We start from the raw sequence: 23,525 nt of genomic DNA, 5'->3' as shown, positions 1-23,525 counted from the left end.
TTGATCTCAGTGCCACTCAGGCTTTCAAAACTGATCCTGTAAATCTGGATGGACACAGAAATGAGGAACCTCTGAGCATGCCACTTAACTTCCCAGTGGCCTACAGAAAAGGAGTTATTTATTACACCCAATTAATTTGTTACTTACTTTGGCAAAGCCCCGTAAAAACATAAAATGTTAGTTCTCACCATTATTGCTAATTTGCACCCAAGCTTTATGGTTGCAAATCTCAGATAATTCTTTCTTCCAAGGCTGTTGTTGGGTCAGACAGCTCATGCACGCGCTGCCTCTGCAGTGTTGATTGCTGATTTGGCTGGTGTTTAGGAGATCCTTCAGCAGTGTTTTACTGTGATTGACATTGAATGGGAATGGTATTCTCAACCACAAACAAACTTTTATGTGTTATCTTCTGTTTTTCAGAAAAAGTATAACAAATAGTTTGGAGCACAGAAATAAGCAGCACAAGACGATGCTGTGTATCATCAAGGTCAGTATTGTTTGTTCTCCAGCACCCTGTTTTTCATTTACCCTCTCCTTTGAAATTTTTGCCTTCTCAAATCTGGGCAGGGCACAGTGCTGGGATCTTCCTGAGACAGGGGAAAGCCTGGAGCCATCCTTAGAGATACATGGAGCCTCTGTTTTCCTCAGATGTTGGCTTCCCTTATACTGACAATGTTATTCATTTCTTTTTTCACCAGTTTGCGCATTTAACTTTGAGAACCCATCAGTTATCCCATCCCTGAATTCCTCTGTGTCTCTATGAAAAGGGCATCCATCACATCAGTTTGCAAAGTGTGCAACATGATGATGGGAAAGAATGAGATGTCCCTGAGGATGCTGGTCCCCCACTGGGCTCTGCTTTGCCTTCTGGCTGTTTATTCCTAATTGCCCAACTTCTCCCATTTATTGTGTTTGTTGAGTGCGTGGATCGTATTGGGAAGAGTCAGTGGCTCTCTAATTAATTAAGAAAAGCTTGGGGCATTTCTTAGTACTTTGTACTCGTGTTACTGCCTGTGATGTATAGACATTGCTGATATTCATTCCAGGAACTCCTAGTCCAAGGACAGACAGACTAAGGTCAGGGCACAGGAAAAACAAGAGGGTTTTTCTGTACGGGCCAGTTATATCCTGGGCTGCATCACTGGCAGTGTGGCCAGCAGGGTGAGGGAGGGGGCTCTGCCCCTTTGCTCTCTGATGAGACCCCCCTGCGGTGCTGCATCCAGCTCTGGGGTCCTCAGCACAGGAAGGGCACAGACCTGCTGGAGTGGGGTCAGAGGAGGCCATGGAGATGATTAGAGGCTGGAGCACTGGCTGAAGAGGGCTGGGGTTGTCCATCCTGGAGAAGAGAAGGCTCTGGGGAGACCTTACTGCAGCCTTTCAACACTTAAAGGGGGCTTAGGAGAAAGACAGGGACAGAGCTTTAGCAGGGCCTGTAGCGATAGGACAAGGGTTTTAAACTCAAAGAGGGGAGATTCAGGCTATATAGAAGGAAGAAATGTTTTATGCTGAGGATGGTGAGGCACTGGCATGGGTTGCCCAGAGAGGTGCCCAATGCCCCTTCCCTGGCGACATCCAAGGCCAGGTTGGACAGGGCTCTGAGCAACTTGAGCCAGTTGAAGATGTCCCTGCCCATGGCAGGGGGTTGGACTAGAGGGACTTTGAAGGTCCCTTCCCACCCAAACCATTCTGTGATTCTATTCTATGAATCTATTATATGTTTTGTATAGCAAGGGTGATATGTTCTAAGCAGAGCATGACGTAGGAGGTGTGAGTAGAGAGCTACTGGGCAGGCAGGACAGGGGAGCAGCAGCGGCCCTGCCCAGTTTGGGGTATGGGTGCAGGATTCATCCTGCTAACCCACTCCCCATGCATAAAGCACCTTCCTTGCCATTTGCGATGCAGCTCTGTGGTCTCTGCCTCCCATCCCTCACCCGTGCAGTTGGTGTCACATCCCCGCACATTGCAGGTCCAGCCCTAAGCCATGGGGTGGCTGACGGCCCTGGGACAGGGTGGGAGCTGGAGGTATGCTGCCTAGCAGGGCCCTGTGTTCAGCAGATGCCTGCTGCAGCCCTGCCTGGCCATCCCTACCCATCATATGACCTTCACCAGCATGTGACTGGGCTGTGCACGCTGGAAAAACCATGCGGAGAAGAGAGGTTGGAGGTGAGAGGGTGGCTCAGCTAGAGAGGATTAGTAAGCATGGACAGATAAGGAAAGCTTTGAAAGAGGGGGCTTGTATCAGAGTTGTTGCAATAGTAAAGGAGGAGGTAGCTGGATGACTGGAAGAAGGAGGGAAGGAGCCAGGAGGGAGGGATGACCTCCGAAGTGACATTTGGGATCCTAGTGCAGAAGTCTGTGTCTTGTGGAGAGGAAGATGTTGCAATTGCCAGAGTGGGAGAGAGCAGAAACGTGAGGAAAATCCCTGACAATAACAGCAGGAAGGAATGAACACAGAAACCACACACCGGGATGATAAATGAAAATGTGTTGCTACAGACATTATTACATGTGGAAGAGAATGGATGTTCAGGGCTGTAGCTTCTTGACATGGCATGAGAAGAACCCTGTCTGCTGGCTGAAACTTTTCCACAGGTTGTGTTAATAGGCATCATCCAGGCTTGTTTCCCAGGCCCTGTGCAGATTGCTCCCTTGGCTCAGCACAGAGAGGGCTTCAGGGGTGACAAGGACAGGTCCTGCCCCAGGTCCCTCCATGCTGTGCCTGCCACCAGGGAGGTGGAGGTGCAGAAGCCCCTGGAAGAGAACAACAGGTTTGACTGGTTTATCAGCCCAGATAAAAACCAGATCCAGAGGAGCTCTTGGCCCGGGCAGCCGCAAAAAAGAACAGGTAATAACAGAGAAGGCGGCTTCTGTGATCCATTTTGGTTAGGAGGTGCAATGAAACAAAGAGATGAAGTTTGAGGCAGTGTTTCATAGTACAGGGCACATTCAGCTTTAGAAACATTGACAGGATTCACAGATCAAGAAAAGCTGAGGTTGTAAAGGGCCAGTGGAGATCTAGAGCAACCACCCTGCAGCTCAAAGCAGCATCAGCGTGAGCTGGTTGCCCAGGATATTGCCTCTGGCCAACCTGCTCCAGCGTTCAACCATCCTCACAGGAATAAAAAAAAAAAAAGGTTTTATCTTATGGTGAAACAGAATTCCCCATATTTTAATTTGTGCCCAAATTGTGGATGCAAACTGTGGGCAATATCCCCGATTCCAGGGATATTTTTTGGTTTAATTAACCAAAAGCACGCTTAAAGCAGTATGTCTTGGTTATGAGCTAGAGAGGTTAGAGCAAACATAAGCCCAGGATTTAATTTATCCCAAATAGTGTTTGTGATCAGGCACTTATATGATGTCTTTATTTACTGCCTTAACTCATCAAGACAATTGGCTAGTCCGTTTCTGGCAATTAAAAGCCATGAACGAGCAGTCATAGACCTGCACAACCTGCGTAAATGGTTTGCTGGCATGAAATACACTGAATAAACACAAACTTCAGGTATGAGATTATTTAATCACACAGGAGATTTATTTTACTGGTGGTTCCCTTGCTGGGCGTGCAGGGGGTAGATGAGCCCGTAGCTCTAGGACAATATGCCGAAAATGTCAAGTATTAAGGCAATATCACAGATTGCTGTGTTTTTTTGTGTTGATTGTGCTCCTGGCTGGCTGGTTACCAGCAGCGGAGGGAAGGTGCTGTGCCTGCTGCATCACACTTCAGCAGTGGTGACAGTAATGACAGACACTCAGCTGTCTAGATGCTGAGCTCCCTCAGCTGTTTCCTCACCCCTGGGCTGGGTACAGTATATACACAACAGAAGTAAGCAGACTGAATAGATAACCTCTTCTTGTAAAGAGTTGCCTGTGTTTTAGGCCTCACATGGAATCAAAAGTGTTCCAGTTGTTCATGTTTTAATGATACACTTATGATGATTTATATATGTACACAAAAATATACATATATAGAAAATAACTTTCTAATATCTGCTTAAGTAAGGAACTTTTGGCTCCCTATGGAAGCATCTTTTCTTAAAAATCACAGGGAGGAATATATAACATAACTGAGCTCTTCAAGTGACCAGGACAGAATTACTGATGCAGAGCAAGACTCCTATAGTGTCTTGTCCTGCTGACGGTGGCCAGTCCATCTTCTGGAAATGCATCTTCTCCTTTTCCAAGCCCACAGATCTTGTTCCTGGAACTTGCTGCCTGGGTTGGTAGATTTTAGGACACTGTTGTGGAGAGTGGCTTAGCTGGAGAATTCACCTACCATGTGTCCAAATGCCACTGATTTGCTGCCCATGGGAGGAAAAAGCAAACAGTGGGAGCAAGTTGTGCCTCTGGAGGAGCCACACATCTGGGAAGGGGAGTGCAAGAGTCCTTAGGCTGGTCAGGAAAGAGGATTTCAGGGAGAGAAGGTACAGGCAGCTGTCTGAAGGCTGGAAAGCTTCAGTGTTTCCAGCATTCAAGCTGTTTTCAATTTAAAATGTCTTTGTCTTCAAGATTTTCTGCTTTAGGAACCATTAGGGCAAGCAACACATTTATATGTAATTTTGTGAATGACAGTTAATATCCCCACATAACCCTTGGACTCCAAAAACTAGGTCTGTAAGACATGCCAAGAAATCTACAAAGAAGTTTGAGGGCTTGGCTTCCATTCCCGTGCAAAGAAATCGTCAAACCCCCCTCCTTCACACTTCAGATATGTGGTGTGTTTTAGTGAGCCAGAGTTAAGCTTGGCCAATCAGCCCCAATGGATCTGTCGCAGGGATTTTAGCCCAGACCCTCCTGTTGCTCCACCTGCCCTTCCGTTAGAGATTCCTACCCCCCAGCAAGGCAGCAGAGGCAGGTGTGTGCCTGAGCCGACAGCCAGGCGCTCAAGCTGTAACAGGGCAGGGGCTAAAAGTAATGCCCTGGCCTCTGAACTGGCTGGCTTCTGGGGTTGCTTCAGTCACATCTGCTCTGGCAGTGGCTGAACTCCAGAGCTGCTGGAAGGTGAGCAGTGGGTCCTACAGCAGGAAGCGAGCTCTCTTTTTTGGTTCCAGATCTGCTGTGAAAATATATCCCTGGCCAGTGGATCATCCCTCATCCTTGAGGGATGTTGGCTATGGAGGGTGTTTACTGATTGTCACTTGGGATGACGTTTGGCTTGGCAATTCCAGTAGCAGTGATAAGGGTGCTTGTTTATTCACAGCTAAAGCCACACAAGGACTTACTTGATACAACATTCCTGTATCCAAATGCTCCCCTGCTGCCTGCTGGGCTCTTCCAGGGCAGGTGAACAAGTGCAGCCTCCTTCCAGCCCCAGGAGGACATCCAGGGGAGAGGTGTGAAGCCGACACATGGTGGGCTGCTCGGCAGAAAACTTGCAGCAGGAAGGGTGGGAGCATCTTTGCCACAGAATAGCCTCTGGCCTCGTGGTTAGGATGTGGCTTTGAAACCTCTCACAAGAAGAAAATAGAAAGTGGGTCTCCCACATGCTGGGAGTGCGCTGTGTGGGTAAAAATGGGCACGATCGCTTTCTGCAAGTTTCTACCTCAGGAGATGGTAGGCACCTTTGCTGCCCTTGTGGTGAGCCCTTTGCAGGAGGATGCTACCAGCAGGAACTTCCAGAGCACAAAGCAGAGGAACAGTTTGGGTCTGAACACAGTTGGATCTTGCTTTCAGTGCCTGCTGAGAGAGTGAGGTCTTCCTGGGCACGCACAGCACAGTCACCAGGGCTGGGTGGTATGGACAGGGGAGCCTAAGAGGGATGGCACCAGGGGAGCTTAAGTCCTATAGAGTTGAGATTCTAGTAGGATTAGGAGGCAGCTGCCTCCTATGCAGTTTTCAGGAACATGATTTTGGACTTAGGTGCCTAAATTTTCTCATTAGGATCCAAAAGCTCTTTTCGAGTCAGCTCATGCAAGATAAATATCCAGCACCAGGGGAATAATCTGGGTAAATCTCAACAAGGGCACATGCTCAGCTGCCTCAGCCCTGATCTCAGCACCAGATATATGCTAGGCTGCCTCTGAAAGCAGTTGTTAACCTCCCAACAAAGATGAAAATATGCATCTCATTTCCTGACACCATCCGCAGAAGCTCCTACCTCTACACTTCCACCACTGCAAGCCCTCAGCAGCTGATTGTAAATGTGGTGACGCAAGTTGAGGCAGACTGAAAAAACCACTATGTCTGCGTGGCTGGGTTCCAGCAAAATGGCCTTTATTGTTTATACAAACTATTTATATATCTTAGACAGTGCAGGTGTTAGACCCTGATAGGGTTTTGTGTCCTTCTTCTTGCTTGCTATTTGCTGTTGCTGTAGGTGCCCGTATGCTGCGGTTCTAAGTTCCGATTCTTCACACCCTGTTCACATACCTGACAATTTGTGGCTGTCTTAAAGGTACACGGATAAGTCTTTGAAGTCAACTAACTTGTCTGCAGACCTGCTGCAGACCCCAACACGTAAACAGTTCTACTTGTCGGGAAAACAGAAAACATAAGTAACAGAAAATGTGCCCCGTTTATTTTGGATTTAATTGAGGAACACAATGACCATGTGATAATTCCCATCATGTGTCAACTAACATTTCACACCTCTCTTCCAGCTTTCTCTGAATGTCTTGTTGCTTCTGTGCTCTACTGCTAAGAAGAAGCTGCATGTGAAGGTGCTTCCCATGGAAAGGCCAGTGTCCTCCACTGGCAGTACATGGAAGTAGGTATGGAAGAGAGGCCAGAAATGACAAAGGAGAGTTGCATTCATGTGCCCTGTGAGAGGAGATTCCCACAGTGTGTGGGGAAGGCTACGCAAGTCTTTGAGGAGCTCAGCTTTTTTGCTAGTTTTAATTTATTGCACCTGCAAACTTAGTGCTCTTGTAAATGTTACTGTTCTTGTTTCATAGGAAGGAGAACTGAAACAGTGTTGGAAGTCATTGCTGAGATTGCTTTTTACATATTTACTGTTTACTCGAAGTCATGAGACCCCAGAGGGAACACTTTTTCTTGTCTATTTTTCTCTAGTAACGCTTGACTTAAAAAGGCTGTCATGCATGGGTGCTGATCCTCCCTCACATTACCACTGCTCTGAGAGGGTTGTGTGTACTGAGGTGCTGAGCGCCTTCTAATCCCTTGGATGACGATGGAAGCACTAATTGGTGAAAATAGATCTCAAATATCTCAGAGGAAGCATCTGTGCCCAAAAGCTAGTGAGTTCTTGTGAGCATGGGCTCCTGACTTTTTTTTCATGGGAACTTGGTATATAAAAAGAAGGAGTAGTATTTGCCTGCATCCCAGCAGGTTTCCCTGCTTTGAGATCAGTACATAAAAGTTACTTAGAGACTTTGTAGAAAGCAAAGGCACACTTTGAGGCAGTAGATGGAGAGCTGCAGTGACAATTAGAGCTCTACAGTTTCCAGCCACATAAGTATCTGCGATAGTTAAAATATTTTCCTCCTCACATCTGGGTGAAATTCTGGCTTCCAAGCTTTGGGGATTTTTACCACTAAAGAATCGATCCAAGAACAGCCTCCTGGTCTGAGCATTTGCACAGGCAGCAAGTTCTTGCTCTGCTTATTTCTAAGCGCAGAACTGAACCTGTAGTTGTCCGTGCCAGGGAGGTGCCTGGACAGAGGGTGCTGGCCACTCGCGGAGGTGTTTTTCTTGTTTTTCACTGTCAAACTTTCCTCGACAAGCCTTTTGCTGAAGCTGGGTGCCACTTCCAAGAAGCCTTTTGTTTTTATTGAACAGCTGCTTTATCAAATATCCCAGACAGTTCCAGTTGCGGACGCAGCCTAAAATGGGGCAAGAAGTATCATTATTTTCACAAGCCTCTGATTTATTTATTTATTTATTTATAGGAAAGGCGCAATAAACACCAGTTGCAGTGCGTAAGGATGGATCTCTGCGGTGTCTCCCAGGCAGCTCTGTGAAGCGACGTGCTCCCCTCCCCTCATCCTGAGCTTCCACCTAGCTGCGGCCCGGGGCCCTGCTCCCTGGCCTGGGCTCAACCCGCCTCAGCGCTGCCTGCCCCCGGCTTTGCCCCGGGAGCTAACGAGGCCGCGGCCCCGCCGCGGGACCGGTTTCCCTGGGGGGAAGAGGCCCTTCCCTCACAGCAGGGGGCCCACCGCCATTTTGCGGAGGTAGACCCGGGGCTGCGGGGAGCCCCGCAGCGGTGCTTGCCTGCCCTCACGTTCCCGCACGCCGGAAGGAGGACGCGGCCGGCGCACGGGAACGTTCTCTTTTCCAATCTCATACCCGCACGCGAGGCTGTGCCGCCCTGACCGGCCTCTCGCTTGCCCGACGGTCCCTCCGGCCACCCTCTGTCCCACGCTCGGCGCCGCGCTTCCGCGACGCTCCCTGGCCCAGATTCCGCCGGCGCTCTCGCGAGAGCTGGGCGGCACCCTCTTCCCCGCCGCCGCCCTGAGGTGAGCAGCCATAGCGGACGGGCGGGCAGCCGGCCCTATCTGGCCCCATCCCGCCCCGGTCGCCTTGGGGAGGTGCTGAAGGGGTGAGGGCTCGGTCCGCCTCCCCGGACGCCCTCGGTATTTGCGGGGCTGGCGCAGGGGGAGGGTGGGATGGCGATGGCGGAGCTTGGGGGTGGCTGGCGGCGGTGAGGTGGAGGCAGGCCCCAGAGTGAGGTCTTTCTTAGGACACCTTTGGATCAAGCTGTGAAAAGAAAGTGTAACTTCTGATCAGCCCCTTCAGTCGGCTGTCGGCGGTAAGGGGAACGATCCATGTTCTGTGTTAGAAGCTTCATATTGGTGGGGTTTTTAATTGCTTTTTTGCAGCTGAGCTCCCAAAATGGTGCGCTACTCGCTAGATCCGGAGAACCCTACGAAATGTGAGTTGTTTTTCGTGAGCGTTCGCGTAGGACCTCCCTAAAGCCATTGAGGTTTTAATTACAAAAGTTAGTCTTCTTTCTCTGCAGCATGCAAGTCACGGGGATCCAACCTACGGGTGCATTTCAAGGTAAGTCGTGTGCGTGTTGTAGGAAATGCAAATTCATTTGATACTGCTTTTTTTGGTTTTGTTTTTTTTTCAGGAAGTGTATTTACTTTTCTGTGTCGTTACGTAGTTACTTAAGGGTGGGAGCTTGGTTATGGCCCACGTTTGCTTTAGCTGCTTGTAATGGTTGTTTTCATCCCCAGGATCAAAGCCAAGATGATGTATCGTATAGCACTTTCTGTCTAATATAGATAATAAGATACAGTGGGAAAATAGTTGCAGTGAATTTAGTAGGAGGAATCAGGCCAGTGTTAGATGAGAGAGTTGTTTAACTTGTCTAATTCTGTGGTTGTTTGAAAGGAACGTCGAGATTGTCCAATTGTGCTGCCTTTCAGCATGACAGGGGCAGTGGTCATGGGGGCACAGGTTTCTCTGGGAAAGGTGTAGCTTGAATTCAGGACACGTTGAGTGAACCACAAACCCAAAGCTGAGCAAATGCTTTACTGCTAGGCGGTATATAATGCAGGTGGAGAGAGATTTCACTTATTTTGGTTAGTTTTGGGTAGGATTATAATTACTTTTGCATTTAGTGTGCTGCTTTAAGCACTGATACTTCATCTCTGATTTTTCTTTCTGAGCCTGTTCTCTCCCCTTTATAATTCCCTTGCAGAGATAGTTACATTGTGCATAGCTTGCTTTTGTAGCTTGTTTTCTCATTGCTTCCTCTGAGGTGCCATATGTGACATTTTAGAAGGAATTTATCCTTTGGGTTCCCGCTTTTTTGGATTAGCAGCCAAAGAGGAGCTACGAAAAGTATAAATACTTAAAGTTCTTTGTTTTGCTGGTTGGAAAGATATAGCCATCAGGTAAAAAAAGAAAGATATGCTAGAGATGCAAATTCAGGAAAGGAAGACATGCTGAGGGTTAGAAAAGTAGGTAGCGTAACCCAAAAAAGTATTGTTAATTATTCTTCATTCTTTAATTTTATTTTTTTTCTGTGAGTGCTTCTTTTAAACTGAGTTTGTAACAAAAAGAATAGGATCCAGGGAAGAGAGAGGAGCGCTTTTACTCGCGTTGTAACTTGGAGAGATGTGTTAATAGGAACTCTGTGTTGCTAGAATACTCGAGAGACTGCCCAGGCCATCAAGGGCATGCACATTCGCAAGGCCACCAAGTACCTGAAGGATGTCACCCTGAAGAAGCAGTGTGTTTCCTTCCGTCGCTACAACGGGGGAGTCGGTAGATGCGCCCAGGTGAGGTCCAAGGTGAAAATGTGGGATGGAGAATGTGGCTGCTTGAGAGAGAAAGATGATGTTGACATGGCGTGGAGAGTAGTTTCATTATCACTGATAATGTATTAAAATGTAAGCAGGAAAGAGCTACCCTTAATTCCAGTGCAGCAAGTATTGCATCTACTTGACCGTCAAGTTATTGATCAAATTTAATTATTTTGGTATGCAGCCTTAATAAAAGGGGATGTAGCAGCACCTTAACGGTATGTAAAGGGCAAGTTGTGCTGTACTGGCACAAAACCCCAACCCTTTTCTTCTTGTAGGCCAAGCAGTGGGGCTGGACACAGGGACGCTGGCCCAAGAAGAGCGCCGAGTTCTTGCTGCACATGCTGAAAAATGCAGAGAGCAACGCTGAGCTCAAGGTAAGCTGTGTAGATGTTACTAAATGTAAGGAATTGATGTCATGCTATGTCTCAGCACTCCAAACTCTGTGTCTCTAATGTGGAGGGCCAGATAAGGCCTGTTTTGTTGATGAAGCTGAGTTGTATAGAGGTGTACCATTAGTGTGAGTTAGAATTAGGCTTTGTGTGTGTGGGTTGAGTTAAAATGTGAGTAAGAATTTTTCACAGGGAGCTAGTTTGTGCGTGGTTATCAGCTGTTTAGAATAAATGTGGTTTAGAGCTCTTAAAACCTACAAAGTGAAATCTGTGGGCTCTTGGGTCAGTTTGTATCTTTGTAATACGCTCTGTGTTTAACTTGATAACCTCGATGGCGGTGATGACTTATCTTAGGACACCTTTGGAATAACCATGAAAAGATAATTCCTTCTGAGCCATTGGCATCGTTGAAAATTCATTGTGAAATGTGGAAGAGTGGCTTGTGTTTCTCTTGACTCCTGCCATGCTCAACTGCTTTATTTGCCAGGGGTTGTTATTTACTTGTTTGTTTGTTTTGTTGTTGTATTTGAAAACTCACAAGTTTGATTTCCCCTTGCCCCGTAGGGTCTTGATGTGGATTCTCTGGTCATTGAGCACATCCAGGTCAACAAGGCTCCCAAAATGCGCCGGCGCACCTACAGAGCCCACGGTAGGATCAACCCCTACATGAGCTCTCCCTGCCACATCGAGATGATCCTCACTGAGAAGGAGCAGATCGTTCCCAAGCCAGAGGAAGAAGTTGCTCAAAAGAAAAAGGTGCCAAGCATCATATCCTTAGTCCTCTTTAGTGTCACTGTCAAGAAATCTGAGTGTTAAGAACTGCGTTTTTCAACTGGAAGGGTTGCTGTGATGACTATCTTAGGACACCTTTGGAATACCCATGAAAATAAGTTATTTCTGACAAACCTCAATATTTATTGTAAAGAAAACGTTGAGGACTTGGGGGCGGGGGGAAACACCCCTTGGTGATTTCTATTGCCCGGGTGGTTTGTTCTGCCCTCCCTCAGGGCAGTCGTGGTGAATCCCTGTGGTTCCTGTGTGCACAGTGGTATGAGCTGTTAGGATAAAATTAGAGTTGACTGCCTCTAAGCAATGTAGTACTTGTAAGTCAGTGGCCTTACATGCAAGGGTGATCGTTTTGCAAACAGGCGAAGAAATTTCCAGCAATTCCTGGTACTACTTTCAAAAGGTGCCTGTAAGCTTGGTTGTAAGGTGCTTTGGGAAGATGTAGATATAACGCTGTTCTCATCTCTTGTTTTTCAGATATCCCAAAAGAAGCTGAAGAAGCAAAAGCTTATGGCTCGGGAATAAATCTACTATAAGAGGTGTACTTAAATAAAATTATAAAGTTAAAAATTTGTGTGTGTTCTGGTCTGTCGAGGCTTTTGCTGGTGGTAGTGCCGGCAGCTCTGCTCAGTCTCAGGCCCGCCGGCGCCTGACGCGGGGCTGCGGCGGGCAGGGGGAGGTGTGTAGCTCCACCGTGTGGGCTGCTGCTGGCGGGCGCGTGTCCTTCGGCGGTAAAGCGAGGGGATTTGAAACGGAGCGAGCCGTTCGTCTGCGGGGCCCTGCGGTCGGGCCCGTACCGCCGGCACCGGGGGACTGGCGGGGGAGGGGCGTGCGGCCACGTGACGCGCGCCCCTCTGCCTCCCATTGGTGGCGAGGCTAACCGGAAGCTGGGGGGCGTTTCCGGTGCTGCGGCAGCCGGTAACGGCGCTGGGTCGCTGGCGAGCGAGGTGAGTGCAGGGCGGGGCCGGGCTGCGCCCCTGAGGGCCCCTCCGCGCTCTGTCGGTGCCCGGGCACGGCTGCCCGGCTGGAAGCGGCTGCCGGGCGGCCTCGCCTCGCCGTTCGCTGCCCTTCTCTGTGGCCGTAGCGGCTCCGTTAACCGGGAGCGGCCGGGGCAAGGCCTGGAGTATCACAGTTCATGTTGCGGTGTGGGGCACGTTAGTGTCAGCGCGTGTTTGGGAGAACCTCAACGATTCTGAAGATATCTGAGCTCCGGTCTTTGTGTCACCGGGAAGGGGAAGCGTCGCTGTCGTTTACCATACTCCGGGGAGACTGGCCCGGCTGCTGGGGAAGGTTCTAAGTCTCAACGCTGGCTTACAGGGAAACAGAATTAGAATTATTACATAAATCGGCTCTTCTAGACTAGGTCATCCTTTATGAAGAGGAGGAAAAAAAACCCAAACCCTTTTGTGTTTGTAGCCTTTTTTTCCCCCGTTTCCATAATAGTTGACTAATGAGTGAGTGAAACATAGCAAACAGACCAAATGTGCTTAAATTTGCGATGTCATGCATGTTCTCTCTAATGACCGTCACATATGGTGGCTTACAGAGAGAAACAAAAGCTCGAATCACAAAGAAATAAGCTTGCTATTAAAATGTGACCATTTGCCCTTTTACTAATTTTTTTCTTTTCCCCCAAAAAAATTAACTCCCTGCTAACCAGAGGGCAGCATCGCCAAATCACAGAAGAAAATAATAAATTGTATTTTACTATATTAATACTCAGTTGTTCCACAGAGCCTGGGGCTATAAAAAATCTTTAGGATAGTCTAAAAAAATCCCAAACCCTGAAACTCTGATCCCAAACAAATGTGTCTTCGTTCTCCATCCCAGAAAGCTTTTGTTTTGCTTGTTAACTTAAGAATTCAGGTGTCAGCAGCCCAGAAAGGAGGAATGTGAAGGGCAGAGTGTATCTTAATTTATTGCTTATCAGCACTGAAAGGCACAGCTCTAATCCTACTTAATTCCTCTCCCAGTTGCACCTTTCTGCCCCTGTGCTTTGGTTTTCGACTTATTTTTTTCCTTGCAGACTTCAGGCTGCCGTTTTTGGAGAGAGGGAAGGACTAATTTTCTAATAGGTTGGCCAATTGTCTGGGATTGGTGTGGGATCAAGTGATTCCTCCTGTGCAGGAGGAAGGAAGTCACCTATATTCTCCTTTTCTCAAACCCTGTCTAGGATTCTCTTTCCCTCTCCCGCAGCCCTGCCCTTCAGTGGTAGCAGGGCATTAGATGGATTGGAGTCCTGCCATTTCATTTCACCTTAAATAAATAGAGAATGAGAAAAATAAACCTTTTGGACCCTCTGTTATAGTGTAGTAAGAACTGGGCTAACATCTGCGGCTCGCTGCTTAAACCGTTTTTGTGTGATTTAAGCAAAAATGCTTATTTATTAACTTGTTTTTCTGAGTTCCTGCTGTAGGACTGACAAATTAATAGCAAACTCCTCTTTTGTTAAAATGTTGAGAACATTTCCTTTGTTCAGGACTTAAAACACTGGAACACACAGCATTTTTGAAACTTTAACAGTTAATATATAATTAAAAAATCTTTCACATTTGAATATCAACTGCAATCTATATTCATTATTTAAGTCTGTTTTCTTAGTTCGTGGCATGCAAACGCTGTCATCCTAACTTGTTGGTTTGTTTCCCTCACCAGCTTTGTTGCAGAACAAGAGGAAGCCATGGTGTGCATTCCCTGTATTGTCATTCCAGTTCTCCTCTGGGTCTACAAGAAATTCCTTGAGCCATATATCTATCCTGTTATCGCACCTTTCATTAAGCGTGTATGGCCCAAGAAAGCCATGCAAGAAACAACAGCCACAAAACAAGGTCAAGGAGGCAGCACTGGAAACCCACAGGCACCTTCAGCCATGAAAAGAAATCAGGAGGACGAACCTGCCATTTATAAAGTAAGATTAATGCATTTAGCTAATCAGGGAAACTCCAGATAAAGCACCCAGTAGTAGTTTGGGGTGGGCACCACAAATGAGTCAATAGTTGAGTGTTTTTACAGATGTTTTTGTGGCTATTTTCTTACGAAAGGAAGTTGCTGGTACTAAGCCAGCAAGAAATACTTCAAGACAGCTTCTGGTAGGTCGTGGAAGGATAGGGAATTGCACCTGTTTGCTGGAACAGTTAATTTCTGGGGTTTTTTTAATGACTGGCTGTTCTTTCAGAGAAGGAAGAAGTCAAATAATTGGTACATCACACCAGATATGTGAAGCAAGATTAAAAAAAACCCCACTCTTCAGCCAGCTCTGCCACTCATAATGGCAAAAAATGTTTAGTGTGTGTAAAGAGTGCATTTATTATTTATCTCTTCTAACAAAATGTAAAGATTTGTGTATGTTGTCTCTGCCCTCATTCCCCCATCCTGCCCTAAAGCAATAATTATGTGTAAATCTAGAGAGACACCACCACTTTGGCTCTCGCTGCAGATTTCTTCACAGATCTTCACTGGCCTGGCTTGTAAAAGCCATTTTCAGCTGTTACTGTTTTGAATGTGTAGTCCTTTTTTGTCATCCCATGAACGATGCTGTCTTTTATTTGCAGTTTGAAAGCAATGGCGTTGCAAATGGAATTGCCGTAAAGAGATCCACAGAAGTTTCTGACAAGAAAACGGATTAAAGGAATTAATTCCTAAGGTTTTTATTCCCTTGTGTCCAATATGAACTGGTGATGTTTCTCTCACTTTGGGACTTTTTTCTTTGCACGTTAGCTGAATAAAAACCCTTATCACTTACAGGAGAGGCTCTCTTTTGCCACTAAAATGGCAGCTAGCACATTTCTTAAAGAACTTTAGTTTTCAACTATTTTATATTATTTTCCTCACTGGAACTACTTTTCATCTATAACCTATTTGGTGTGATTACAGTTTAGGTTAAATAACTTATGAGTAAATCTATCTTTGGATAACATTACTAACTGCACTCCTGTAACTTCTCACGGATGTTGTGTGGATCGTGTAGTAGAGAAGATGGGGATTGGAAAGCAGAAGTGAGGGAAAGTGGCCATGCTAGTTTATGATCGTTTTTGTCTCCATATCTTTGGATATTTCACCCATATTGTTACACCAAATCCTGCCCTATCCATCAGAACTTCACCTGGGAAAAGGTGGATGTAATTGTTGCTGTGGTGGGTTGGGTTTTCTAAACCAATCAATCCCCACCTCACCCTAAACAATAAATTCCTCTGCTACCACTACTGTCAAAGTTCATGCTCTGAATCTGAAAGCTGGGAACTTCTGGGGGTCTGAAATCACCTTGCAATGAGAAAGGAGTAAACCACCAGAGAAAGTCACTCTAGAACTGAGGTCATGCATGGCATCTTTCAGATAGCTATAGAAATGAAGATTTCTTGCACTTCTGAAGCTGAATGTATGTGTTCTTACACTGTAAGCATTGATGAAAAGATTGTCCCTTCTGTGCTTCCTGTCCCAGGGCAGGTAGCTTTAGCTGCCATTTGAAAATGTTGGGCTTCTCATAAACAGGCCCAAGTTTTGGAGTCTTATATTCACCTCTAACAGCTGTGAACATGACGAAAAGTAGAGCAAGAGCTGTACTGGGGCTCCTTTAATTTGTAAATGTATGCAGTTTGTAAAGTTACATAATTAATTATTTTGAGTTATTTAGGATATTACACAAGGAAATGCATCAGACAGTAACGTGGAAAATAAACTGTATAGTAAATGAGACTGCAGGCTGCACTAGGCTTCTAGCTGTGTGCCAGCACCATATTTAAACACCAGGCTTACTGAAAAGACTGCAAAAAGCAAAACGGGCAGATAATGTGAGTAAAATTATATCTTTGTGCTTTCTGGAATGTGTTTCAGTACTTGTATGAGCTGCAGTTATACAGTAAGGTGAGTAATCTACATCACAAGACTTCCCTGAATGAGGCACTTCATGGGAAGTCCTGGCAGGAGATTTGTGTTGCAGCTCTTCTGTTTGTATTCTTTTCCAAGCTTAGGTCAATAATCCTATTGTGTTGTGAATAGCAAAAAATCAGGTGAAAGCAAAAGAATTGCCTGAGCCTGGGCAGGGAGATCATCTGCTGGGATGGAAAGAAGTGCACAAGGCCTTGTTCAAGAAAAATAAGTAGACAGAAATTAAGGAAATCCCCATGTAAGAAAACAAGTTATATAAAGTAAATTAATTTTAACTAAGAAAATTTCCATGTTTGTTACTCACTAAAAGCAAGCTTTGCAAAAGGACTTGGGCACCTAATGATGACAGATAGACATATACCAGAATTTACTAGATTGAGTAGCAGCTTCGTGTACACTGAAGACTTATAGAAAATTGCAGAGTAGGCATCCTCAGGGGCCAAAGTACTTCTGCAGATCTAGTCCTGAGATCTTCAGCATTAACACTGTCTGGTTTTGTTTAAATACTATTGAGGAAGAATGAAGAAATCAATATGTGAAAATATTTGAAAAATTATCATTGAAATCTACTAATTTAAAATATTTTTTCTTTATGGGAAGGTCTAAATGTGATGTGTGATGGCTTGCAGAGGTAGCTGGATGCCAAGGACTTAAACTTAATTGAAATACATCTTTAAAAACCAGCAACTACATGCAAAATATTCTTAAATAAAAGCTGAGAAAGTTTTATGATGCCGATCATTTTGATGGACCCGATTCTGCAAGCAAAGGAAATTCTGGCAAGTTAAATAGAACATGATCAGCCTCTAAGGATGTCTAAACTGATAATGAATTTTGTGCAAAATGATCTTTATTTAGATGTGTTTGTAGAGCACAATTAAATTCTATCCACAAAGCTGATCTAACGACAGGATTACAATATGCTGTTATTACCCAAATGTAGCAGTCACGCCCCAGGCCTCTGGGTGCTGTTGGGCATGCTGCTGAGGTTCAGTTCTCAGAGTCATTCCTTCTTCACCTCTGTACAATGCAGAACATTACTGCTGAAAGAACAGTCTTTTCAGAGGCTGCAGGTAAAGGAAATGAAAAGAAATTTAAATTAGATTTAGATTAACTAAATTGCCATCAATGAGAACTAATTCTGTTTCATTAAACTGCTTGAGACATGAAAGAAGGGATTATCTTTCTTGTGCAGTTTTCTTGATTGATAGAACATGCTTACTGTGATAAATGACTTAGTCCCAAAATAGGATTGCAATCAAAGTTTGCATTTTATTAAGCAAATAGAGGCAAGCAAACAGCACTGGGTGCGCCGGGAGTCTCCGCTCCACCAAGATGCGCACTGTACAAGTTTTATTTTTGGTTTATATTTCCTAAACTAATACATATTCATAGCTATTTCTAAGAAAGGGTTGGTTTATGTAAATGGATCCTTGGAATAGGCATGTACTTCATGGCGCATGCTCTTTCTATCTCCGAGGGTCGTCTTAACTCCTATCTGGTGGTCGGTGGATGAAGTCAGCAGTCTTCCTCGGCTCACCCTTAGGATGACCCTAGATTTTACGCATGCGCCCTGTAAACTTCTCTTACTTAACACTGTGTGGTTAGCAGCCAAGCCAGTTTTAGCCAGCATATCAGGGTGTGTAACCAGATGTCTTTTGTAAGATACAGGAACTAGCTATGTAGCCAGATGTTCTTTGCAAGATACAGGAACTATATACATTGATCACTCTGTTTTTCTTAAGCGTGTGGTTATACAAGGGTATGTAAGACAGAAGGTTACATTTCATCATGTGGTCCTAGCATTGTTCTATATTGACACGAATCAAATGAACACATTTCACACTTACTGAACCAAATCATATTTTGGGTTTCACAGACTGCCATTATTTCTGCCTTTCAGTGAACACAACTGCAGTAGTTTAATTGAAATGGTCTAGAAGACCATGTTTGCCACAGTGATTCTCTTGCTTTGGAAACCTTTTGAGATCATAGTGCTGTAGCTCTCTTTCATTGTTGTATTTGAAACATGAGTTCTTTGAAATGCTATGAATACATGTATTGATATGTAGCTAGATGTAGCAACGCATGTATTTTCCATTTCAGAGATGGAGGTTACCAGAGGCACAAGCAATGCACTAAGCAGGACCGTGGCGTTAAATCCTTCCTCCCTCAGTCACTTGGTCCAACTTTCTCCAGTTACCTCACGCCTTACTGACGAACGGCGGGCCACAGGGGCTGTGGTAGCCAGCCTGTGTCCCCAGCCTCCCCACCTTCTCGAGAGAGGCCTCTTACCGGCAGGAGGCCGCTACTCGGCGGAGCTGCAGCGGCGGCTGGGTCGCCTCATAGCGGACTGCACTTCCCGGCGTGCCCCGCGGCGGAGCCCGCCCTCAGCCCCTGCCGGCGCTGCACGCCTATGCCCTGCGGCGCGTTGGCGACGCGGGAAGTGGATGGGGGTCGTCGGCAGTGTCCCCGCGGCGCGCGGCTGGGAGCCGGTGGAGGGGCGCGGGCCCGCTGAGGGGAACGGGCTGGGCGGCCCCGTGGCGGGAGCTCTCCCGGTTTGGCGGGTTGAGACGCCCGTACTGGTCGCTTCCTGCCGAACGTCATTGTGGCGCGGTGCCGCTGACGAGGTAAGCGGGGGCCGCGGCGGTACCTGCGAGGGTCGGTCGGTGGGTGAGTGAGCGGGCGTACCTCAGTGGCTCTGCCCCGGCTCCCCTCAGCGCCGGCTCGGGTAGCTGCTCTGCTGGGGCCCTGGCCCCGCTATGTCCCCGCCCGGGCTGGGGGCTGCGCATCCCCCCCCCCCCCCTCCGTCCCGCCCCGCTACCCGCTGTTAAGGCTTTGGGGTCCCTCCAGGGCCCTGAGCGGTGCCCGCCGCTCCTTCACAGGCGGTCAGAACCCGAACGAGAGAGGGTCGTACCTCTCTTCCTTGTTCTGTACTCTTAATGACATTTATTAATAATGGAAAGACTGTAAAATGGCTTATTTTCCCTTCTGATTTGGTGAATCAGAGGGTTTTTTATGGTGTTGGGTGGTTGCTGCAGGGTAACGGGTATGCTCAGGCTCATGCTGCCTCCGGGTTACTCTGGCTGGTTTGTTTTCATACTTCTGAAGGGTGGTGTTTATGGAGAGTGGAAAATGCTTTACTTAAAAAGAGTATTTTTATCTTAATTGACATCAGGTGTTGTCTTGTGTGCTTTTGTGCCAAAGACTATTTATTATTTTTTTAATACTTTGTGTTGAGTGTAGCTGGTTCATCAAGCTGTAATCTCGTTTCTTTCCTTGTGTGTGTCATTATCCCATGCTGGGCTGCAGTTGTAATCGTTTGAGGTATTTGTAGAAGTAAGCAGACTGCTAATATTTCCTGCATTGAGCACTTTCTGAGTGCAGAGCAGTGGAACAAAGCTCCCGGGTGGTTGGGTCCAGTTTCCTAATGCAGGCCCCTGGGCTGTGCAATCCCCCATATTGTCAATTCTCAAGTAAAAACTGTTGAAGTTGCTCTAGTTGGGGTGACTTTAAAAGTGTTGGTGCTCTTCAGATGGCCGGGAGCTCAAGAAGGCTGCCTCCTGTCCTCCCCTTGGGCTGTTTCTTCGTGCTGCAGCTGCATCATCAGAAGCCTGTGGACAGCCCAGGGAGCGATGGACCCTACTCGGCACTCTCACCTGGCTGAAGCAACCATCAGCTCCTCCTCTTCCAGTCCTATGCTGACGTTTTACTAGCACAGCTTCTAGCGCTTAGTATTTTGTGATAAATTCGATATAAAAGTATTTATAGCAAATTAATGCTAGTCTTTAGATGGTTCTGCTGCTTCCACTGTTTTTTATCAGATGAGTAGGAAGATCACAGGGTGTTTTTAACATGCTGATGACTAACAGAAGATACTAAAAGTAAATTCTGTTTGGTTGCTGATGAACTGTTGTCAAAGTAGATGCCTAAAGATGATAACTGTATTTCTTCAAAGTGTATTCCCTAGACACAGGGGTCCTCAAACTTTTTCACCAGGGGGCCGGCGCGCGGATGAAGTGGCAGGCAGTCATCTGCGGCTGCTTGGTTTCCCCCCCAAACCCTCGGCAGGGGGGTCTGTAAATACCGGGGGCTGGATTGAGGACCCTGGGGGGCTGTATCCGGCTCGCTGGCTGTAGTTTGAGGACCCCTGCTCTAGAGTGGAAAGCCTGTTGCTCCTTGGAGGAATTGCACGCTTTGGCAAGTATAATTTCATTTGCAGTAGACCCTGGAGGTAGGCGATATAAATCATGATGTGCAGTATAATTTAAAACTAAGGATATATACAAACCAGATTTGGCCTTCTGTACAACATGCATTTTTTATGTTGTAGATAGATTTCTAGCAGTAGGAAACATTTAAAGCAGAGACAAATGGCTCTGTCGTAAAAATATGCATAATACCCAATTGTGGGAAGAGTACAGATGCCAGAATAATTGTATAACTATTGAAATATAGTGAAATATACCAGTATTAAAAAAACCGCAGACCTTTTAATGAGCATCTGAGTATCTCTTTGAAGCTTAAAAGGTAGTTGAATTTTTTTTTGAAACATCGCTTTGGACATTAGGCAAGTTTTATTTATGTCTGAGAGTGAAATGGGGAGTCTTCAAAACAAGATTATCATTCACCACAAGCATAGATTTGCTTATTGGTGTCCAGTGCTGTAATGTAACATTTTCATATTTTTGAGAACTGTGTATCAGATGTTTTTCTTCTGGGGCAAAAGGTTGGAACAGTTAAAAGGAATGGCGTTTTTACATCAGGCTTTTTTTTGATCTCTTGTAACTTTACAGAAAGACAGTTTGAGCAAGCCCTGCCTCCCCTGCCATGAGTCAGTAGTTCCAGTTCAGGACAAGGCTGTGAAGGTGACTAGTCATTCATCTGAAATAAAATATTTTGACATAAGCAAGCAGGTATCTCCTTTGGGATCAAAATTTGTAGTAGATTTTATCGCCGCAACAGTAACTTGTTGGTTAGTGATTATATGTTATTATAAAGAATGAAAGAAAATGTGTGCTAGGTTCCTGTGATGGCACTGAGAAAATACACAAGCTGTACATCTTGGTCTTACTTACAGAATTTAGTTTTTTATTTTTCTGTCACCTCCCTTTCAGAACACTTTATTAAAAATCAGCAAACTATGGCATTGCCGTTGGGTGAACTGGCAAAGACAAAGGTGATTTATAGCATCTCTTGTTGAGCAGTTTGGTCAATGACCACAGTGTCTGGGCTTGCTCACATTTGATTTCTTCTGCTTGAAATACGCTACCTAAGAAGGTCTTGAAAAGCTCCTTTTTCAGCTGTGAGCAGGACAAGTGTCCTGTAGATGGGATGTGAAGTAAGCAGATTGTGCTCTTCAGAATTAGGCTTTTATTGACGATTGGCTCCCACGTAAAATGCATGTGGAAAAGGAACTGGAACAGAAAACATAGTATATCATCAGTAGTTTTTTCAGCTGCTGTTTGCCTTCCCTATGAGAGGCCTTCTTTGCCTGCAGTAAATCTATCAAGATTAATCACTTCTGCTATGTGCAAGACTCTAGGCTTCAGTGGAACCTCTAAGGACTGTACTAATGTCACTGCAGTGCTGCTTTGTTCAGGCTCTTGCTATAGAAGAGGAAGGCACTAGAACAAGTTACCGGCTAGGAGGACCCAAAAAGATGCTGTGTGTGTTCATCTAGCCAAGTAAACAGTGGACAAGTCAGAAAATTGATATTGAGAGCTATCTAAAGACCTTAAGATGGGGTTTTCTTTATTTTTCTTGTATTTGAGCATTTTGTGGACTGCTTCATAATTGTGTATTTCTTATTGTTGTCAAAGTACATCTGTCCTTAAGGTATTGAGCTTTAAGGAAACATACTGTGGTACCTGGTAAATGGTTAGTGTGCTGTGCTGGTGCAGAAATGTATTAAAGGGTTGTAGATATGGCAGAGACTTTCATGCCCCCAGACAGTAGCCATCAAATTGGTAGAGTCTGAAAAATAGTGGGTAGAGGAGAAATAGAGAATTTGACCAATATCTAGAAAGCTATGAAGGGTAGCGTTTGCCCCCAGGTTGCAAAGGTTCTCTAAAAGCTTGTCTGTTTTATTTTTTTGCAAAAAACATCTTGACTTTCTCCTACTTTGCACAAACATTTTTTTTCTTGTGGTGTGTGTTTTTGGTTGGTTTTTTTTTAAAAAAATTTTGGTGCTTGTATGTGGCTGAACACTTTTATTGTGGAAGAGAGGTGTGAGTAAAGGGGATTGGAGGAAGGAGTGCTCACCATATATGCAGTAGGAAAGGGGAGGAAAATTGCAAATGGGGACAGTGAAAAGTGAAATGAGCAGAACAGTCTTTCCTGCATAATTCATTAACTTAAAAACAGTAGGAAACATTTTTAATTTGTAGTTATGAAGACTGCATTTATTCCGTTCTGAAATCTCCCTAGCCGCTTGGTTATATGCGGCTGGTGTAGAAGAGAAGGTGGATTCTTAATAGTGGTTTGATTGCATTTGATGGTTGCCAGGCATTTAGTTATAACTGAAATATTTTGACTGATTAACATGCTTTAGAAACAAAGGTTATTTTGGTGCTTTTCTCTGATGAAAAATGACAAAAATTCCTAAATTATGAAGATTGTAAAGATTTTTTTTTTCTTAAGGATCCCTTTTACAAGCATGAATTCTTATTGCCATATATTTCTGCATCATTAGGTTTGTTTAGTAAAATTTCACCAATTTAATTGGTAAAACCAATTCTGATGCTTTTGTACCTCATTTTGGAGTGTGTGTGAAGTCTAATGAACGATCTCTTGGTATGAGTGAAATATCTGTATAACTGCTTTTTATCTTTGAAGAAAGATCAAATCACATTTCTTGGTTTGGGGTTTTCATTTGGTTTTTTAGCCTCACTAACAGCATCAAAACAATTCCTGGAGTAGTGCAATAGAGTAAACAATATGCCAGGAAAACTGGAAAGCCATCTTTTCAAAGGGAGCTTTGTCACTTTGCTTTTCAGATATGTAAGTGCATGCTTTGGAGAGCTAACTGATTTGAATTGTAAGGTCTACTTACTGTTTGTTGGCTTCTTTTCTGGAAGTGGGCAGAAAGCGACTGGAGATTATGTAGGTAAGAGAAACTGTAGTTTCGCTGCTGAAATAAAATCTCTTTGGTTTTACAGTATCGGTGCTCATTTCTACAGTTTAAGGCCTGTTAGTCCTTTTCTAGTCCCCTTGGGTATGTGTGGTACCCAATTCACTTCCCTCTTGGAAA

General features: G+C 45.3%; 3 protein-coding genes and 3 non-coding genes across 8 annotated transcripts in view; all 6 read left to right on the top strand.

The window, feature by feature from the left end:
- Window positions 1-8,284: 8,284 nt before the first annotated feature.
- On the top strand, window positions 8,285-11,961 carry LOC129783119 (60S ribosomal protein L17-like). Of its 3 annotated transcripts, none has more exons than XM_055792856.1 (7): window positions 8,285-8,414; window positions 8,778-8,830; window positions 8,918-8,958; window positions 10,053-10,187; window positions 10,490-10,588; window positions 11,168-11,359; window positions 11,867-11,961. In XM_055792856.1, the coding sequence occupies exons 2-7, from the start codon at window positions 8,791-8,793 to the stop codon at window positions 11,912-11,914; spliced, it is 555 nt and encodes a 184-aa protein (XP_055648831.1). In that variant the 5' UTR covers window positions 8,285-8,414; window positions 8,778-8,790; the 3' UTR covers window positions 11,915-11,961. The 3 variants fall into 3 exon arrangements, with proteins under 3 accessions (XP_055648831.1, XP_055648834.1, XP_055648832.1); XM_055792859.1 differs by having other exon boundaries at window positions 8,403-8,531; XM_055792857.1 differs by lacking the exon at window positions 8,285-8,414 and adding an exon at window positions 8,607-8,707.
- LOC129783235 (small nucleolar RNA SNORD58) lies at window positions 8,619-8,686 on the top strand. Its single transcript, XR_008745173.1, has one exon. It is a non-coding gene; the product is annotated as a small nucleolar RNA SNORD58 (small nucleolar RNA).
- On the top strand, window positions 10,936-11,002 carry LOC129783233 (small nucleolar RNA SNORD58). The gene has a single exon (XR_008745171.1). It is a non-coding gene; the product is annotated as a small nucleolar RNA SNORD58 (small nucleolar RNA).
- On the top strand, window positions 11,445-11,508 carry LOC129783234 (small nucleolar RNA SNORD58). The gene has a single exon (XR_008745172.1). It is a non-coding gene; the product is annotated as a small nucleolar RNA SNORD58 (small nucleolar RNA).
- Window positions 11,962-12,097: 136 nt separating the features above from the next.
- LOC101917657 (UPF0729 protein C18orf32 homolog) lies at window positions 12,098-15,591 on the top strand. The gene is made up of 3 exons (XM_055792860.1): window positions 12,098-12,336; window positions 14,045-14,297; window positions 14,941-15,591. Exons 2-3 carry the CDS (start codon window positions 14,070-14,072, stop codon window positions 15,013-15,015), a joined length of 303 nt encoding a protein of 100 aa, XP_055648835.1. The 5' UTR covers window positions 12,098-12,336; window positions 14,045-14,069; the 3' UTR covers window positions 15,016-15,591.
- Window positions 15,592-17,717: 2,126 nt separating this feature from the next.
- Window positions 17,718-23,525, top strand: part of LOC129783063 (uncharacterized) — a 58,999-nt gene continuing 53,191 nt past the window's right edge. Inside the window, exons 1-2 of the mRNA XM_055792724.1 lie at window positions 17,718-17,777; window positions 18,623-18,903. Coding sequence (XP_055648699.1) covers window positions 17,718-17,777; window positions 18,623-18,903 — 341 coding nt within the window. The remainder of the gene's footprint in view (window positions 17,778-18,622; window positions 18,904-23,525) is intronic.

The sequence above is a fragment of the Falco peregrinus genome, chromosome W, assembly GCF_023634155.1.
Source record: "Falco peregrinus isolate bFalPer1 chromosome W, bFalPer1.pri, whole genome shotgun sequence".
NCBI lineage: Eukaryota > Metazoa > Chordata > Aves > Falconiformes > Falconidae > Falco > Falco peregrinus.
The sequence above is the reverse complement of the archived record's forward strand: the minus strand, read 5'-3'. Positions and strand labels throughout refer to the sequence as shown.

Coding starts and splice junctions, on each gene's coding strand:
- LOC129783119 (XM_055792856.1), top strand. CDS start 8,791: ATGGTGCGCTACTCGCTAGATCCGGAGAACCCTACGAAAT. Junction 8,959..10,052: donor ACCTACGGGTGCATTTCAAG/GTAAGTCGTGTG, acceptor CTGTGTTGCTAG/AATACTCGAGAGACTGCCCA. Junction 11,360..11,866: donor AAGTTGCTCAAAAGAAAAAG/GTGCCAAGCATC, acceptor CTTGTTTTTCAG/ATATCCCAAAAGAAGCTGAA.
- LOC101917657 (XM_055792860.1), top strand. CDS start 14,070: ATGGTGTGCATTCCCTGTATTGTCATTCCAGTTCTCCTCTGGGTCTAC. Junction 14,298..14,940: donor ACGAACCTGCCATTTATAAA/GTAAGATTAATG, acceptor TTTTATTTGCAG/TTTGAAAGCAATGGCGTTGC.